Below are 18,895 nucleotides of genomic sequence, written 5' to 3'. Positions count from 1 at the left end.
GCACTGTGGTACCCTAGATCAGCATCGTCATCATTAATCATCTAGTGAAGCGATGCTGGCAGACCAGCAGACTCCCGAGATGACGATGATCGAAGAAGGCAGGAGCAGCAGCAGCAGCAGCTGGCTATAATTAGCGTTTGTTTATACAATTGCTCGGTTCGCCTATTCGATCTGGAGCGTCGCTCAACTGGCGCTCGGTTGGACGCTTATCGAACGCAAAGTAACGCATTTTCTTCAATCGCACTACCGGCCACGCCGTTAGAAACCTTCTTTCCATCAGCATACCCCCTTATTTGAGGCTTTTTTTGCGACTTTCCGCATCACGATGATCATGAACTTGGCCTGCGCAGAGAGAGAGAGAGAGAGAGAAGGAGAGAAAGAGAGAGGCACGGAGATAGCACGAAAGAGCGAGAGAGGGAGAGAGCGATTTCCGAGAATGTGAAACCAACACAAGCGCGCGCTACGCACGAAGAATCACGACGACGACAAGCGAAGCGAGCGAACGCGCACGTGTTGTTGGCGTTCGCAGCATGATCGCCACCCTTGGCACCACCACCAGCAGCCGCCGCCATGAACACGACATCAGCAGCAGCAGCAGCAGCAGCATCATGTCGGACTACAGGGGTTGAATGAAATGAAGCCGCTGCCGCCGTTGTCGAGCGGCGCCAGTTTCCGTTCGGTTTTGGTCGCGAGTTGATGGTGGCGGCGTTTACTGCTCGCAGGAGGCTCTCGCGCGCGCCAAATCATCATAAGCCTCTGCCGCCAGCAGCAGCAGCAGAGACTTGGGCTGGCTCTCATCGTCAGGTGCAAACCGTGTTCGCAGTGCGAATAGTGCCCCCCCCCCCCCCCGTGGTGTGTGCTTTCAGGCAGTCGTTTTCGGAGGATTTTACTGTCTGGAAATTCCTCCGGGGTGTAGAAGGCACGCGATGGCTTCTCTGGCGTTACCTGCCCGGCCAAGTGAGTTTGTGTGTGACGCCACCGTGTGACCATGAGTCAGACCGTCCGATCAGATGCATAACCGCTGCCCCGTGTTAGAAGTAACCATCACCACCTCGTGAACGGTACGTTCGTTGGTCCTTTGAAGTGCTTTTTGTCAAAAGAAAACGAAGATAGTACGAACCGCGTTATGACAACCACGGCGACGACGACGACGACACGCTATTCTGGCATTCAATCTGCGTCGCATCGCGCACCAATGGTGGCGAGTGTCCTTGCGCCTTGTGTTGTGGCCACGGCTGGCCGGAAATAGAGTGAATTCCGCTGGCGAGTGAAGCAGAACGAATGACAACGCCAAACGGCAACGGCGGGAATCGCAACCCCTGATGCCTGACGACGACGACGATCACTGGTAAGAAGATGTGTGCGATCGATCGATCCACGCTACGTGATCGCCAAAATAAGATATCCCGGTACCGGATGCCCGCGAGGCCCGGCGCAGAACGGGCTCTTCCTTCGCATACATACACATACGCGCATCGCTGATCCATGTTCATTTTGGGATAAACCGGGCCCGTCTGAATCATTGCGCGAGCCCAAATTCGATCTTTCCAACGGGCGATCGCGTACGATAGTGATCGCGGGGAGAAGGGGTTTATGACCGCGCAGGTGCGTGTGTGGGTAGCAGACACACACCGGATGAATAATAATAAACCCGCACCCCCCCCATACACGCGGTGCCGGTTAGCCCAAATCGCTCGTTGCAACCGTTTCGCTGGTTCGCTGGTGGTTCCGCTGGAGCGAACACTAGGCCTTAGATCCGGTGCCACGCATTCGCCACCGTTTATGGCCTGGTCGGCCGGCCGGCCGGCCGGCTCTCGCACGATGAATGCGCGTCATTGATGGAGGTGGATGGTTTACCGGCGCCGCATTGTGGCTTTTGAGGTGACCGAGCAAAAGCTGGAGAGAGAAAAAAAAAATATAACAATAATAATGTACCGGTGTAATGAGCTATCAAGCACATCTAGTATGCTCTAGCAAGGGCTTGGGTGGTGGTGTCGCTCAACTACTGCTGTCAAACGGTATGTTTGTGTATGCCGGTAGTGCAAGGTTTGCGGTTTGTGCCGAAGAACGGATTGAAGAACTCGGTTGAGCGAACATCAACCGGCGGCGACAGAGTTCCTACTGGATGAGTACTCGAGAACCATGCTGGAACTGCTCTTCAAGGGGGATGCAGTGGGGGTATCGACATTGATGTTTGAAAATGATTGTCTCTCGTTGTTGGAACAGTAACTGGCATCTCTGGGAGTCGTATTTGAGGAACCGACTTGGGAAACGTTCCACAAACTGTTGTTTGCAAACCGTTTTGCAATGTTTTGTGTTATTGTTTGCTTTCCATGTGTGCTAGTGGTGGTGATAACTGAGGAATCAGCTGTAAGCGGTTCATGCTACACAGTAGCACATCGCAGCAAGCAGATGGGTTGCTTAAATCAAACAAATCGAACGTTTGTTCACCACGCCATTCCTCTAATGAGGTCACGAATCCGGTCGACAGGTGACCATAATACATGGACCGACTGCGGTGTGTCCAATTTTGACCCACTTACCGCTCTTCTGTGCCCCTTTCGGCCATTGTGGATCGATCAAGGTGCCCTTTTGGGGTGCGCTCGTGTGATCCCCAAAACATTCCTTTTGGCGTTGGTCATGGTTCTAAATACTTTCACGCTCGTTCAATTTAACGTGCTACGTGCTCACTGTTTTGGCGATTAGTACACTTTCGGCCGTTGGCTCTCGATCTCCGAAAGAGCACGTTTCCATCACTAACCTCAAATACTTTGTGCACAACCACGCACGCGGATCATTCCCAAAGCAAAGTCCAGCCAGAGAAAGCGGATGAAGCACACGATGACGATGCCGCCGCCGCGTAAGCCGTTCCCGACGTTTGTTTAAGAAATTTCCAAAAAAGTTGACACACAAACGCAGCATAACCGGTAGTAGGCTTGGGTGGCCTTTTGTGTGATGATGATGCCTTGCAAAATCTACCCTCGTTTATGTCTCATCTTCGTGGCATTTTTACTTCTTTTCGCTCTTATTTTTTTCGTACATGCCACTAATCAGCTGCGAATGCGCAACACATATTTGCATATGGGTTGGCTGGGAGGGAAGCAGAACAAAAAAAAAACACAGAAATACCAATACAAAGCCGCCGTTCGTTTGCGATTGGGTGTGTGTATGTGCTGATTTTTTTTTAATGTCGCCTTTCTATTGAGGCTGAGTAATTTGTTATCAAAAAAACGCCAACCGAGGGTGGCAGCTAGTCAGTTCAAGATTCGTTGAAAGTCACACCAACCAACCACAGCAGCCTATGGGAATCGCAATCATCGAGTGTTCCCGGAGTCCGGGAGGCATGCTTTGAACTTGGCTACCATTACGCCACCAGTGGATAACCCGAAGGATCCCCCATTCGAGCTAAAAGTCTCACGGGAAGTAAACGCTCGTTCGCACTGCGGGGTTGGTTACTCATTAGCAATGCACCGGTCCCCACCGGTGGCAGCACCTTTCGCGTTGCTAAATGCACCTCGACGATGTTGACAGGTTTAGCAGAAAGATCGAGGAGGAGGAGGAGGAGGAGGAGGAGAGGGGCGGGGAGGTGTGTGTTAAATAATTAATGAGCCAGCGTGAGCACCATTGGGGGTTGTTAGATCGTGGTGCTGTGCCGACCGAATACAGGCACGAGATTTCGTGACACCGGACGAGAGCGCGAAGGTCCGGCACGGGTCATACGACGGCATGCTGATTGTGGATTGTCTCGTCGGCATCATTTGCCTAAGCGTTTTGACGGATTCGAGCAGCATTGAACATAAAAAAGCCGCACAACTCCAAAAGTAGCTTGATTAACACTTGATCGCCTTATGTCTGGTTAGGCTTATCGCTTCTTCACATCTCGTTCCTAACTAACGCCGTCTGTTAGCTTCCCTCCATGACTCATGGTTGGCTAAAGCACTCTCGCAGTTCCGTAGTTGAGTACGGTCCGTTGGTTTTCGGTACATGGGATGACACTGTTCAACAACAGACCACCGGGTGGCGGCAACTTCTTCTGTGAAGTTGTTCCGCCTACGTCCCGTTTGATGTTTACCATCCCCATACCGCTCGTTAGGTGATCGTCTAGTCGGTACCATCTTAGGACGCCATGTGTAACCATCACAACAACAGTATGGCAGCGGCCTGCTGCCATCGCTCAAACATCTGCATCGGGTTGTCGCTTCCAATGGTTCGGTCTGCCTGCGAGATGCCAAATAAATAAGATCGCGACCAACAACTGATGTCCCATGTTCTGATCAGCGTTGTTGGTGGCAAGCCAATAATACCGTGTGGTCTACTCGTAGCGCGGCTCAGACTCACAGCAATATTCATTCGCCGCTGTACTGCCTGTACGCCGTTTCTGAGGAGCGCACGATGCCTATTTTAGGACTCCATAGAGCAGTATTTCGCGTTCGTCGATGTATACAGGAGATAGATATTCTTGGCCACTCCCTGGAGCGTACAACCGGTATCCTTTATGGCGGTATCTTGCGCAGCACGTACTCCACTGTTGGTTGGCGTTGGTTTGCATTTTCCTAAAAATAATCCACCAATGCCATTCCTGGTGCTGCTGGGATCTGTAGCGCCTTGCAATGTTTTAAGTTGTTTCGCCTTGGCGCGCAAATTTATTGCTCCAGAAAGTACGCTTCAAGTCAAGTGAGAGACGGAGAGCGCTTAACGCACGTTGGCATTGAACTCCTGCTAGGGGCGAGACCCTTGGGTCATGGATGGGATGTTCCATCGTTGATCGTGCACTTCGTTGTTCAATATGATCACCGGTGGCTGTGTGTGGGTGCGTGTAGCGCACACCAAACTAAAAACCGTTATCACGGTTCTTCACGTGAGCGATGCCGGGGCCAAAGCAGCAATGTGGTGATTGAGTCAATTAACGGATTTGTTTATTTATTTCCCCGCTGGCATTTGTCTTCCAAAAATTGCGAGGCCATTGGATGTAGAGAGTGTTTATCTTGCTGCTTAACCCGAAAGATGTTGTTTTTTTTACGTTTACTTTTCCGCTGCCAATACACCATTTTAGTGAAAGGAAAAGAGGTGCATCAAGTGCTTCTCGTGAACTAGTTAGGGCGAAATCCAAATGGTTTCGATCTGTTGACAAACAAACGCACAACCATGCGGCTAACGACTGAATGAACTGAAGCACAACAATCTGCAACATGAGCATCATCATGTACCGGCTCCGTCGTGGTAACATCATCCAAATTTGCCGAACAAACGGTGTACCGCCGGACGGTTGGACTGTTGGTTGGCCTGTTTTGGTGCACGTAAACCGATTCCAGCACTCGAAGAATCCGCCGGTCGCTCGTCGCCCGTTAGCGCATTTATGGTGCACAACAGGCGAGCCCAAAGATGAGTAACACAAGCGCCACGTAATGTGACACTCCCTTCTTGGCGCTGCTGTCGATGGGGTAGGGGAGAAGCGCCAACGGCCCAGACTGGAAAGGTGAGCAACACCTTAAAAACCGCGGAACCGCACACCGTCAGCGTTAGTGTCGTCTTACGCCGCTGTCGCTACCCAGGGAGTGGCTCCTCCTCATCCAACCGAACCTAATTCGGTCGCTCCAAACGGTCCGCCAACCGGCGACAGCACGCACAACGGTGCTCTCTGTAAGGTCATTGTGAGGCAACGCAGAAGCACTACCGAAGTCTGACCTTGGGGGAACCACGTGATGTGGAGTCTCTCCTGTCCTCAGGGAGGGTCCACCTCTTTAACCTGGGGGTTTTCATTTCACTTCTGGCTCCCTTCCCGCAGAACCAGTCTGCGTGAGGTCTGTGGTCGAAGTATAGCGGGAACAGCTGATTCACAGCGCCTAACCTTCGTCGTCATCGTCGTCGTCATCGTCGTCATCATTGTGTACGGATTTTGTCGCATTCTCTTGGCCGTCTCTCGACTCGTGCATATGTCACGTCGATACTGCATAATGGCCAATGTGTCCGTACCATTGTCGGTCGGTGTTCCGGTTCAACCCTAATGGAGGGGGGAGATATTGCGTGCATCTATCGATCGGCTGTCTGTGTTGTGACCTGCAGTCGAAAAATCGATATTCTACCTTGCCGTCCTTGATTCCCTTCGTTGGCGGCACGTGCATGTCGGTCATCGGTTGGGTTTTGGTCTCCTCGGTTGTGTGTTGGTCAAATGCCAAACACTGGACCAAAGGATGTCTAGCCTATAGGCTCCTTCAGTCAGTTCCTGGTACATCGTTACTTCGTTGATTAGAACGAGATTAACTTACGATCTTTCTGGGAGGCCTCCTGGAGCTCTGGTTACCGCAAATGAACGTTCATAGCTCTTCTCCTGACCGGCAAAGTCATCCTGATCCTCCTCCCCGTAAATCAATCGAACACGCCCTTCCTGCTGTGTGCGCTCACCAAAGGAACGAACTTTAATGAGATTTCTGCCCTTCTACCTTACTGGGTGAACTGCCGGATCGATTGCGCTCTTGCGTGGCTTTGCGCTGGACCAACACGCCAACCGAGGGCAACATCGAAAAACCACGACTCTGTCTGAGTCTGTATTAAAAATATTCTTCTCAGAACCACATCGGCGCACGTGGTAGCACGTATCTGGCCTGGCCCCCCAGATGCTACATCACGCCTGGTCACAGACCTTGGCGATAATGATTTACGTGGCCAGATGCCAACCATGACCATGAACCTGCCTTCCCTGGTCTACGGGATTGAGAAAACCAGATCCAAATTGTAATCAATTGAGTGAAGGGAAGGGGTACCTCATAAAAACTCGCGATTAGTAAGCTTTTGGCAATAGAAAAGGCGAAGTCCATCATTCCTTTCCGTTCCGTTGATGGAACCTTTGGAATCGGACCGTGCAATTAACTCTCTCCCTCTCTCCCTCTCTCTCTCTTTCTCTCTGCGTTTCTCCTGGAGATATAATACTAGAGACTCTGGAGACCCTCTCTCAGCGCCAGTTCAAACCAGCTCAATCTGGTGCGGGGATGAAATCTGGAATTTGGCAGACCGTGGCCTAGCAGCAACCGCCCCAAACTGGTACGAATTATCGACATTCGGCATCGCCTTCCATCCATCCATGGATTGGACTCCCCGTCGCGGTATCTTGAACTGTTGGCCAGATGCCACCCGTGAGCGAACAGGGCTGACACCCCCCCCCCCCCCCGCCCCGTTATTCCATTCCAAGCCATTTGCCTCACGCGTCACGTTCTTCGTTGCAACGCCAGCGAACTCTCGCAGCTCTTGAGGGAGGTCCGTCTTGGAGCCAACGTTAAACATCTTCCCTTTTCTCTCCCTTAGCCTCCCCCCGTCCGTCGTCTCGCTTTGCATAATGTGCGACCGCATGCGCGATGCATAATGAAACTCGAGCAAAAAGGGTTCTTCATACTGTTTTCGTTTTGCTGTCTGGCGGGTAAACTGGCTTAGTTGATGCTGTGCAAGTCCAACCATCAGGCATCAGCGGATCGAACCCTCATCCCCCATCCCTCCGGGAGTACCAGACGAGAGCTTCGTTCTTAACCCCCTCCCATACTTCTCGCCGCCACCGACGCCACAACGATCCAGTCCGGCATTTACATGCGACGCCGCGTCCTCTATCGTGTCCTCTACCGTAAGGCTTGTGGTTTCTGGTGAGCTAAGCTCTGGCCACTCCCGTCAGCGGTCTTCAGTTTTGTCTCCAAAATTTTATGCCGCCAGAAGCCACGCGAACGCTCGACAGCGACTGCTAGCTCAGCGCAATAGCCTGCCCCGTTTGGTGCTGCTCGTAATTCATGTAAATATTGTTGTCCGGGAGAAGTGCTAAAGCACACCGGATCCACTTCGGTTCGAACAAACGCCCCATGCCCCGGCGCACCCACTTTTAGCTCAGTCGACGACATTCCCGACGACTGCTAGGCGCCAGAAACCGTCCCGTCGCGCCCGGCCATAGACCAACTCGTCACTCGTCGGTCGGCTTATCGGTCGGTCGGTGCGAAAGTTCAGTCCAGTGTAGGGCTCGGTTCGGTAGCCACTTCACTCCTGCGAACTACACATTTGGATGCTAAAATATACGAACCGCCCTGGGGAGGGGGACGGACACCGAAAGGACGCAACCAATTATTCGTCACGATCGTTAGGCAATCATCACATTTGGCTTTGGGGCAACCGTCTCATTCCGTCTCCGGCTCGGGCCATCGGGGGTAGTCAATGTCGAAGTGGTGGATGGGTTTGAACCGTGTTTGCCCATTGTGATGTGTGTTTGATCCGTGCCGGACAACAGCAACAACGTTTTGCCATCAGCTGCCGCGGTCAACAAAAACGGGCACCGCCGACGGTTGGGGGTTGGTGCGATTCGAAAAGGCACTTTCGCTCGGCACATCACATGCATCTCCGTTATCAGGCGCGCTTGACAGATAGAGAGAGAGAGGGCTAGCGGGGTATGCTGCTGAAATGCTGCTTTCGATGCTTATCATCATCCTCGCCGTCAGATCGCGCGATCGATCGCACAGTTTGTTTACGCGAAGTGGTATGTTTGAGGTTTCCGGTGGACTGACGGGACAGAAGGTGGTCCGAACCTCTACATTGGATTGTGCAATGTTAAAGTGTCGCCGCGGTACCTGGCGTGCCCGAACGACCTTGAGCTTGCTCTGTGTGCTGGCAATTGGGCATGGAATGGCAGCTACCGGATGGACGTGAAAGAATTCGCCATCCATCCATCCACTGGTCGTGTGTTTCGCTCGAGTTCATTCGGCAACTAACCGTGCTAACCCGCGGGTCGCACGCGGCTGACGGGAAATGGTGCTAAGCAATGCAACCACGAAGGCACATTCCGCCAACTCGAGGGCAAGGTCTACGCCCTGTCATTCTGAAAACTCCCAGAAGCTAGCAATGCATTCTTCCATCACACTATTTATCACCTTTACCGAGCGCGAATTAGCGGCTCCGATTGTACTTCCCTGATTCCGATCGAGTTCGATCCGTTGCAGAGCCGATAACTCAATAACTTAGCGGCGTCCCAATGGTTCCCAATGGTTCAATGGTGTTAATTTTATTCACTTCGATTAAGCGCCACGCCATTCACATCGTGTGGACACTCGCACTGACCATAGCACACCGGTTATGCCCGGTAGATGATGCTTGATCGATTCAAATGTGTAGCGCCAACAGAGAGATACCGCGCCGAAGACATTAGAACCTTGCGCTAATGAGTTTTGTGTACATCGTTCCGACCAGTCACGACGTCCGACCGTCCGATCCGGCCACCTGCGCCATTCATTCGCTCGGCGGACGGTACTTGGTAGGAAGGATATTAATCGGATTCCGCGATGAAAGGGATTTATAAATAACTGGAGAAGAACAGGAGAGGGAACGGGAATTGGTGTCCTTATGAGACCGTAACAAAATGGCGCTGAGATGGTGTGACGTGTTTTATCAAGTTCGTGCCACGTGTCACGGCCCCGCATTATGTTCCAATTATATCGAAACCCAACCAGCCAGGTCTCCGGCTCCGGTCCACACATCGGTGTTGGCTGGCACGTCATCGACCCCGATAAGCTCCGGTTGCACCTTGATGATGGTTACTTTCGGATATATTTAACCAATCAATGGAAAGACCCCATGCGCTGTCGGGGAAGATGTGAGTTTAGAAAATCAAATTATGCTCCCTTCCCCTAGCGGTATGTGACTCTTTTCAATACCCCTCGCATGCCCCAAAACTGTCAGTCATCACCTTCTGCCTCACAACACGAGATGGCACAGATATGATAACGCAGCATAAACGTGTCAAATCGATTCTGCGTTCCTGCGTTAGGCAGCGCGCTAAAAAGCGCGCGATAAGGAGGCCGAAAACCGGTGGGTGTATATGTGTGATAATGAAAAGAGATATAATCATCTCAATTGACACTTTATTGTTTCCCAATTCCCTCCTCGCGTTGTATCTCCTCAAAGGAACCTAAACAGCACGATTCAATTTACAAACCCAAACCAACCAACCACTCAACCGACGAATGGAATCAGCATGTGGCGCTTGAGTGTTTGAGTGTTCACATTCTTGTCTCCGGCTTTTTTTTGTTTTTGTTTGCCTTTGTTTCGTCCACGATGCAATCTTAATGCAATTTCAAATTGAATTGCGTCCGCTGACTGTCGGCCGCGAAGTAGCAGCAGTAGCAGCAGTAGCATCGTTTGTCATAGCACTACAGAGCACCGCACGAACGGCATGGATGGTGTTGGTGGTGTGCGAGGCTGGGAATAAATTGAAAAATTATCATCCACCTCGACCACTGGCCGCCACTGACGAAAGGTGGATGAAATGAGACAAAAATGAAGCGGAAAACGCCTTGGAGTGGCAAGGCGGCAGGCCGGCATCCGTAGCGCTTTCTATTTACTAGCGACTATGTCCAGCGACTAGGCCTGACAGGCAGAAAGTGGCGCTAACAGATGGAGAAGCGCAGAGAGAGAGAGAGAGGGAGAAAGAGGATATCTATTGTAACACAATCAAGCGACGTTTGTGGCGGTAAGTTGGCGTCTAGTAAGGGCCCATGGGATGAGACCTACCAAGCTGTTGAGCTCCGCGGTAGTTGAAGACAATTTCCAACCGAATTAGTGCCACTGGTGCACTGATTTATTGAGACGGAACCATTCCAATCCCGGACATGTGTCGCTCGTCGTCTGCCGGTGACAGCAACTCGGTGGGTAGCAAAAATCCAAGCCGCACCGCCACAATTGCACCCGGGAACGGAGCGGTGCAGCCGATGGAGAGATGCATAAGGCAAGCTGCACCCGATGGGACGTTGGCACGTGTGTTTGCAATCGGCTTCTATTTCAACCACCGGGTCGGGGGCTTGCGGTACACTTGTGGGGGGCGGGACGCTGTGCATTGTGCAAACACCTTCCAGCCTGCCTGCCTGCCTGCCTGCCTGCCGGAAGCTTGGAAGCGGCTTAAAGATGTTGTAACATTGTATGGCTGGTGGCTTTGCCCAACGCGAACCACACGAGCCCACATGCAGCGGTTAGTTGACTGACGAACACACTTAGCCTGATCTTCTGCTGGTGCTGGTGCAGCTCCAGTGTTGCAGTGATAACTAAACACTTGGCCGTGAATTAGTTCGCGGCATGGCATAGCTGTGGAGCCAGAGAATTGGAGCATTGCTGCAGTTCCATCTGTTTTGAATGTCTTCGTCGTCGTCACCATCTCTGGTGCATTGTTACCGTTATTAGTTCTACGCCGCGTCTTGCAGTTGAGGAATGAAGCTAGAAGTGATGCAAGCAGCTGTCTAGTGCGCCTTGAGTAACCATGGAGCTGTGCTGTAGCTTGAGACACTCTGCTGTTATGTATTACAGTGTTTTCCGAAAAGCTAAGGTCGAATAAACGATGTGATCGTTTATATACAATTGAATGCTCAAATAGTTAACTAAATTATGTACTATCTCTCCGTCTAATCCAAAAGGCCTATAATTTCCTCCATTCGCTGAATACACAAAATTTATTCAATAGCTCTGCGACGTAGTTGAATCGTTTCAGCTATGTCTTACAAAAAAGATTTTTTCGATTCGAAGGCATCATTCCTTTGCAGAATAGCAATTAATTTAACTTTATATGAGCATATGGGCCCACATCTCGACGCTAAATTAGCCCCAGAGACAGCCATTGCACACTTTATGCTACTGCAGAAAGAAACATTTTAATATTTTAAGAACATTCTACACCAAAACTCAAAGACGGTGCAGTAAAAAATGGAAGAAAACATCCCTGGAGACACATTTTGGCAGCTACCTTTAACTTTTCGGAAAACTTCGTCTATACACCTCGGATCACGGTTTCGAGTCTTGATTCCGTGACAATCAGACCGTTACTACCTAATAACCCTCAGAAGAATTCAACTTTTAGCTAAGCATGTTCTCTGTTTCTTTTCTTCACCTTTCCACAGATCGAACCAAACCCTTGGAAAGTTAGCATCTGCTAACAGGAGCGCTGCTTACCGTCATACGGGGACCGATCCTTGGAAGGCAATATCGCAAAACAGTCAGTGAGTGTGTGGGGTACCGTCACGTACCACGAAAGATTGGCACGCCAGCAGCCAATAAGAAGTGAGAGTGTGCGACCAGCGGGTGGTGGTGGTGGTGGTGGAAGCTGTACAAAGTGGGCTGGCGTTGGCACACATGGGTAGCCCAGTGTTTTATCACTTCTAGTGCCACTTTCACCACTGGCGAGCTGGTCTACTACTGTGGGACGAATTTCAAAAGAAAAAAGCTGCATACCAGCGGCACAAGCTAGTGTCCTTGAGAAGAGCGTGCCGAAGTGAGATTGTAAGTGTGCGTGTGTGTGTGTGTGTGTGTGTGTGTGGCCGTGTCCTAGTGGCTAGTCTAGGGTTAGCGTGTGTCACGAGCTGGTGAAGAGGCAAACATCTTCGCCGGCAAGTGAGTGGACGATGGCTGTGACGTTGAGGCAGGAGGTTAACTTATCTCGGCGTGCCTGCAGGGCTCGGAACGTGAGCCCACGCTTAGGAGAGCCGACCACCGCAAGTGGATGCCGTGGAAGTGACACCAGCGCCAGCACCATCGCCAGCCACACCAAAGTGTATCTGCATAGTGCCAAGGTTCGCGATTGTGGCCGACCGGTAACAATGGTCCCGCCGCCGCCGGAGGTGACGCGGTGTCCCGCACCGGGCACCACTGCGTACAGGAGGAGCACCAGTGACCGGAGAAGAGTTAAGGTCGTACCAGCGTCGTCTACCGCCAGCAGTGATTGCACACTTCGTGCGGGTCAAGTGCCACCGAAGCCCCGAGGGGCTGGTGGTCGGGGAAGGTGGCGACTGGCGACTCACCTTTGTACATACATAGTGCTTTGCAGTTTCCTGCTGTCCAACAATGCCTTCGTTCTAGCTAGGCCAAATCTTAGTGCACCAGCCAGCGGTAGCGAGAAGGCCGCAGAAACGGTGGTAAGTTGGGAGCAGCAGCAGCAGCAGCAGGGGCACCCGGGAGGGGAAAGGTCAAGCGACAGGAGCGATGAAAATGGTACAAATTAAAAGTAGAAGTACGTTAAAAGTTAGTGTAGAATTGCATTCAATTTACGTTGCTCGCTGTTAGCGCGTTAGGTCGACTTGGGACCCAACATTCCCAAGGTTTCCATGAGGACGAGGACGTACATAACGTCCAACCGGCGGGTATCGTTGCGGTCGTCTTGGTAACCACACAATGGACGAGCCTATAGAGTGGGGCCGTGCCTGGTATTTAAGCAAGCGGCTGTTAGCGGCCGACAGTAGCTGACACTTAGTAACTCTGACATTGTTATTGCGCCAACAACAAGATCTCTAAAAATAGGTTCGTGATAGGGTAAGCAAATCCATTAATAGCTATCACACTCATCTGACCATCCGGCAGGCTAGTAAGATATCCAGGCAGTGTGTTTACATCACCGGCGTTAGTAGGAAGCTCATAATTCATTCGCCTCTTCCCGACACCATTACTGATACGACACTAGACGTATCAAATCTTCATACGTTACCGCTAGCGTTCGAGTCGACGAACGTGACGTCGGCACATCACGTTCGGAACGATTGACGTCTGTGAACCGATCATCGCGGCTCGCAGTTCCGTTCCGTGGGATTATGCAACTTCCTTCAAACTCCTATTGTGGTTCGCGCTAGATGTCGGTGACGATGACGTCCAATTATCAAGTTTAACGCTCGTGACACCAGACTAAAATGCAATCCTTTCCAAATCGAAGAGAGGCATTATCTCTCTCTGTCTGTCTCTCTCACTTACACACTCGCTAAGTCGGGCTCTAATTGATGTGATGAGCTCGGTAAGATAATGGCCCCCTTTCTGTGCTTGTTAGGCAAGAAAGAGCCAGCTACGGCCCAATAATACCAGTTGGGACCATTAAACGACACGTACCGAGGAGCAGCTTGTTTGGGGTACTCTGTTTTGAATCGTGAGCTAGAGTGGGCACGACATCGTGCTGCTGCTGCTCCAATCGCTCAGCAGAAGAGGACCAGTATGATCAGGCGTTTGGCAGTTAAAACTGTCGCGCCCGGTGACGCCGCACCGATAATGGGTATCGTGCTAGGGGCGTGATAGCGGTCGTGGACCGCTGTGGCCCACATATTCGGATGAACCGGCGTTCATCGGAGATATGGATACTGAGGTTGCTGCTCCGGTGCAAACCATCCGATAGCGTCAATCGAAGTCCATCGGCGCTAGTCGCGTGGTTAGTCGCAACAATTTCTGCGTCAACCCCGCCATCTATCATTAGTCATCTGAGCCCAGCTGGAATAACGCCGATGCGCTTTGGGGCCCCAATCAGTCAGCCCAATTAACCTGTAATCTAAGGGGAAGATGGAATGGCCGACAGCCTATTTTGCTTCAAATTGGCGAACCGGCAGATGGTTATTGTTAACCGGCTTTGCGAAATTCTACCTGCGGCAGATAATGCATACTGGAGTAAACATTACCGCCATAATTGGTATAATAAAGTTATCTAGCTGGTCTTTGATGACCTACCTTCATTAATAGTTAATTAGCGAAGTTTTGTTCTTTGGCATTTTTAGGGAAACAATAGCATTGCACGTTGCAAGATGAAAAGTTTCTAGATAGGCTCTGAAGAAACTAGGAATTTCAACTGAAATGATTTGAAATGACTAACCCCACAGGAATATTACACACAGAAGTAGTAGGATCCCTGTGCTCGTTAGCAACTAGGATGACACATTCTATGATCGATTTGACATTTTTTTAATTAAAAGCACCAACCTTAATAACGTTCGTCTGCTTTCTCCTTTCTCCCTAGCCCGTCGGTCAATTATCGACACTCGACCTGGCGTTCGACAGCAGCTCCACCGGATCGCTGGCGAGCGCGAGTCAATTAAAGCGTTCGGCGGAAGCAGCGTCGCTCATCGCCTCGACCGCACCGTCCGACGGTGGTGGCCATGGTACGGGTGAGCTGGAAGGGCACGCCGCGGCAGAAGGAGGCGAGGATCACACGGTCGAGCGGTACCCGGTCTCACAGGTGGACTTTTCGCGCGTCGAAACACCGTTCGTCATCGGCGTCTGGATACTGTCCGCCAGTATTGCCAAGATCGGTAAGTGTGGCCTAGGGTTAGCGCCATGTCCAGCTGGTTCACGCATAGTCCTGTCATGGTGCCAGCAGTCGGTCAGACTGGTCGGCGGCATATCAGCATCATTTCAAAATATGTTGTGCTTCTTTAAATGGAAACCTTGCCTATGTGGAAGACATGGCCAAGCAAACATATCTGACGGTTGACAAGTTGTTACAAGGATCGTACAAGGATGTGACCACAACTTTTGAAGCATTCAAATGAAATACTCTTACTTCAGAATGTGATTTATTATACCATTTTCTGCGCTTCTGCGGCACGATTCGTTCCGCTGGGGAATCCATGAATTTACTGAAAATACCGTACAAAGTCAATGAACTGACACAACACGGAAAATCGTGCCTAACCGTTGTTCATTGGAGGGTACAAACGGGGCTTGTCTCTAGTTGGCAAACTACACGCATCGCAGCACAATTCGTTCAAAGTCATGATGGAGCTGACAGCGATGTGGGCCACATGGTAACTCGGTGGTATTTCGGGATGACATATTCCCTTCCTCACCCTCCCACCGTCGTGCTCATTTCACATCTACCGGAGGGTTTAAAATAGATGTTTAAAGACATTTGGCGACATTTTTGGCTCTCATCTCTCGCGGCAACGAGACCGATTTCTCCGGTACCGTCAGGGCAGGGCAGGGCAGAGTCATCCAGCCGAGTGGTCGTCCAATACATGGCACCATGAGTTTCGAAGCAGATAATCTGTTTAACATAAATCGTTGTCCTTCGCTGTGAAGACCACGGATCGTGATCTCAATGAGCAGTGACAGTTTTTCTGTCTTTCTTTTCTGGAAAGATCTCGTCCTAGAAAAGAGAGAGAGTGCGCCTGGTACGCCCATGCACCAGCTTGAAATGCACTGACGCAGAGGTCTGCTGCTCTGGTTACCGTATGGAATGAACACGGCACACTCGCCGCTGGTTGCTGTGTCGTTGCAAAGAGCAAAACTGCTGGTTCTCGTAAATCTTGACATTTCACCTGCTTTGGGTGCTTCTGTGGTGCACACAGAGGCTGACGCATGGACCACCCAATTTATCGATCAATAAATTAAAATGGTAGTCCCATACTGTGCGGGATCGTATTGGGACTCGAGCGAAATGGAATAAAATTCAAAATAGCTCATAACCATCGAGCAGCAGCAGCAGGGGCCAGACATCTTGCAAAACCACATCAAACACGATGCGTACCAGACAGAGCTCTGGAAATGGACAGCGGAACCTATATGGACCCGTCTGCTCAGACGGTACTGTTCCCTGCCAGACTCCACGCCTGCCCACGGTATGATGCCTGCTCGATTAAAGGCGATGTCTCAAATCAATTAAATTTAATTCATCAATTAAGGCCACGCCTGGTGACCACGAGATGAGCGAGAAAAGATATGGTAAACGAATCTCCGTATCGCCCTCCGTGCGGTGCGCCCTCCGGTTTGCTGATGCGTTTTTATTAATATCGAATCACGGAACCACACGGGGCGACATGCTCGGTTCCGCTGGACGCATTCCATTTCACTACCGATTGGCCAACGGGGGGGAGCGTTGGATTGCGTTTTTGAAATGGACCAGAGCAATGGAATCGAAATCGGTGGCAAGCATATAGCATACCATGGTGGTGGTAGTAGTCGCACGCATGCAAAAGGCCAATCACTGCCATCATTCATAATCCATCAGCGCGCCACCATACCGTGCCGATTGAACAGAAATCAGCAATTGAACCCAATCAGAGGCGCCCTTTAGACGACGACGACGACGACGACGGAGGCAAGACCAACGAACCCCCGACACCTCATATCGTACGCTAACCGAGAGCCGGAAGGTTATGGCGAGCGTGCTAGAAGGAAGAGACGATTTCGTTCGCCAGCGTCTACACTCAATCAGTAATGATGCCGAGTCTTTGCGCTTTTCGATATTCTGTTTTCTGTTGAGGAAGAACATCGAAAGCAGAGCAATCGCGAGTGGAAGACGCGTTCCGGCGTTCGAATTGCGGCGCAATCGTCCCATCTTCCAATTAGTGCTGCCGATGAAACGTGTCTCCCGGGAACAGACCGTAAGCGGTGTGCTAATGAATATATGTGTGTTTTTTTTTCTGTCCAAGATCGCATACCGCAACCGTTCCTCAACTGTTCGTTGCAATCTTTGACAAAAGCCGTTAATGAAGAACAGAGAGTCGGAGTTCGGTTTCTAATGGATAAGCGAGCGGCTGGGTTAAAAGGTGCCGCCGACGATCTATATCCGTCGATGATCCGTTGGAGACCGGCTAGGGGCATTAGAGGTAAAGCCACACCGACGGCTCCATGGTTCTTGCTTTTTCCTTTTTTATCTGCTCGATGCTGTCATCCATCGACCTTCGTTTGGGGAACGAACCAGCTCCCAATGGGGCCATAATGTTCTATCCGACTGTATGTCTGTCCGTCTGCCTGTTGGCACAACCAATGATCATGATAATTGTTTGATGGGCCATAATTACACCTCGATGCCTCGAGCATACCACGCCACCGCAGTTGGGGACTTTTTGAAGGAGTGTTTGCAGGGTCTACCGATACTTTGGTTGTGTGTTTTTTTTTTTTTTTGGGTAGTTGTTGCCCCCTGAACTTCCATCCTGTCCTCTTTTTTATGATAGTGGCGTCTCATCCGAATGTCTGCTCAAAGTTGCTCTTTACTGTTTGTTTGTGTGCCAAACCTTGTGACGGGACCATCAGTCACCAAATAGTCTGTATTTCCGTAGCCGTAGCCGCAGCCGTCTGGCGTTCCTTCACCACAGCCAAACCACCGTGAAGGCAGACAACAAATGTACGACAACCCAATAAGAGACGGAGAAGCAAAAAGCGAAAAAGTAATTCCCGCGCAATCGATCGAAGATCCGTTTTTGATCTCGAGCCAAGTCGCGAGATGATGGATCTCTGACTGACGGCTGGTCTGGCCAACAAATCATTCTTGCGCGAAAAGAGAAACGATGTCTCACGGCCGTCTCGGCGGCAGGTGTTGATGGGTTTTGTCAGTAATTGGGGAGAATGTAAAGGATGAAAAAGAATCTCATTTCTTCTCGACCCTGCTCGATTCATCGCCATAAGCAAAATGCCAAACGACGCGGTGTGTATTTACGCCAATCGTTACAGCAAACGTATGTCTGTGTATGATACGTGCTGGGGAGGCAACGTATTGCGATTGCGAAATTCATGATTACTGACTCGTGATACCCTTAGCTGGGAGTTCAAGAAAGGTGTGTGCTCGTGTTCGTTTATCGAACTTCTCCGAAATCTATCTGGTGTTGTCATAGTTCGCATGAAACAGCGCCTACCGATGACAAACGGCCTGGGGTAATTCTGATTTTAGTAATCACACTGTATCGTTCGATACGGTTGACGACCGTATCAATCGTAAACAACCCAATCCGCAAGATGAACTCCCTCCCCTTGCTGTGCCACATTATTGATGATTTACGATATGAATGGCCGAATGCGTGGTATGCGTTATGAGCATGACGAGAAACACTGGCTTCGATAAACAAATTAATAAAAGCGAAAACCACGCGACCAAAGTTCTTGAGTTCTTGAGCAAGCGACCACGACCACGCGGCCACCGAAATGAACTGAAAATAATAGAAAAAAAAACGCTTTCGATTACCAACGCGTGGCCGACCGTTAAATCAAATTTCAATCAACACCAATCAGAGCGCACGGACCTACCCGTGCGCGAGAGATTGCCGCGATGAGCAATGACCTGCTGTAGACGAGAAGGCTGGTCAACCCAACCCATTAGCCAGTGGCCATCGAAAGACAACCAGAGGATGGGCAGTAGACCAATTTCTACATT

General features: G+C 50.7%; 2 protein-coding genes across 14 annotated transcripts in view; one reads left to right on the top strand and one right to left on the bottom strand.

Annotated features, from left to right (window-relative positions):
- LOC125960026 (sodium/hydrogen exchanger 3) overlaps nt 1-18,895 on the top strand; it is a 50,216-nt gene that overhangs the window by 6,004 nt on the left and 25,317 nt on the right. For 9 of the 13 annotated variants that reach the window (XM_049693136.1, XM_049693128.1, XM_049693134.1 and 6 more), the window contains exons 2-3: nt 11,904-12,914; nt 14,765-15,056. In XM_049693136.1, coding sequence (XP_049549093.1) covers nt 12,405-12,914; nt 14,765-15,056 — 802 coding nt within the window. In that variant the 5' untranslated portion in view covers nt 11,904-12,404. Of the gene's footprint in view, nt 1-837; nt 1,062-1,105; nt 1,349-6,918; nt 7,039-11,903; nt 12,915-14,764; nt 15,057-18,895 lie in introns of those variants that run through there. The other 4 variants (XM_049693135.1, XM_049693130.1, XM_049693129.1 and 1 more) reach the window with 4 other exon arrangements.
- LOC125960044 (protein lingerer) overlaps nt 5,737-18,895 on the bottom strand; it is a 70,061-nt gene continuing 56,902 nt past the window's right edge. The window contains exon 2 of the mRNA XM_049693197.1: nt 5,737-5,746. The gene's annotated coding sequence lies outside the window, so the exon portion shown is untranslated. The remainder of the gene's footprint in view (nt 5,747-18,895) is intronic.

The sequence above is a fragment of the Anopheles darlingi genome, chromosome 2 (assembly GCF_943734745.1).
Source record: "Anopheles darlingi chromosome 2, idAnoDarlMG_H_01, whole genome shotgun sequence".
Taxonomy (NCBI): Eukaryota; Metazoa; Arthropoda; class Insecta; order Diptera; family Culicidae; genus Anopheles; species Anopheles darlingi.
Note: the sequence above shows the minus strand (reverse complement) of the source record. Positions and strands in the feature narration are given on the sequence as shown.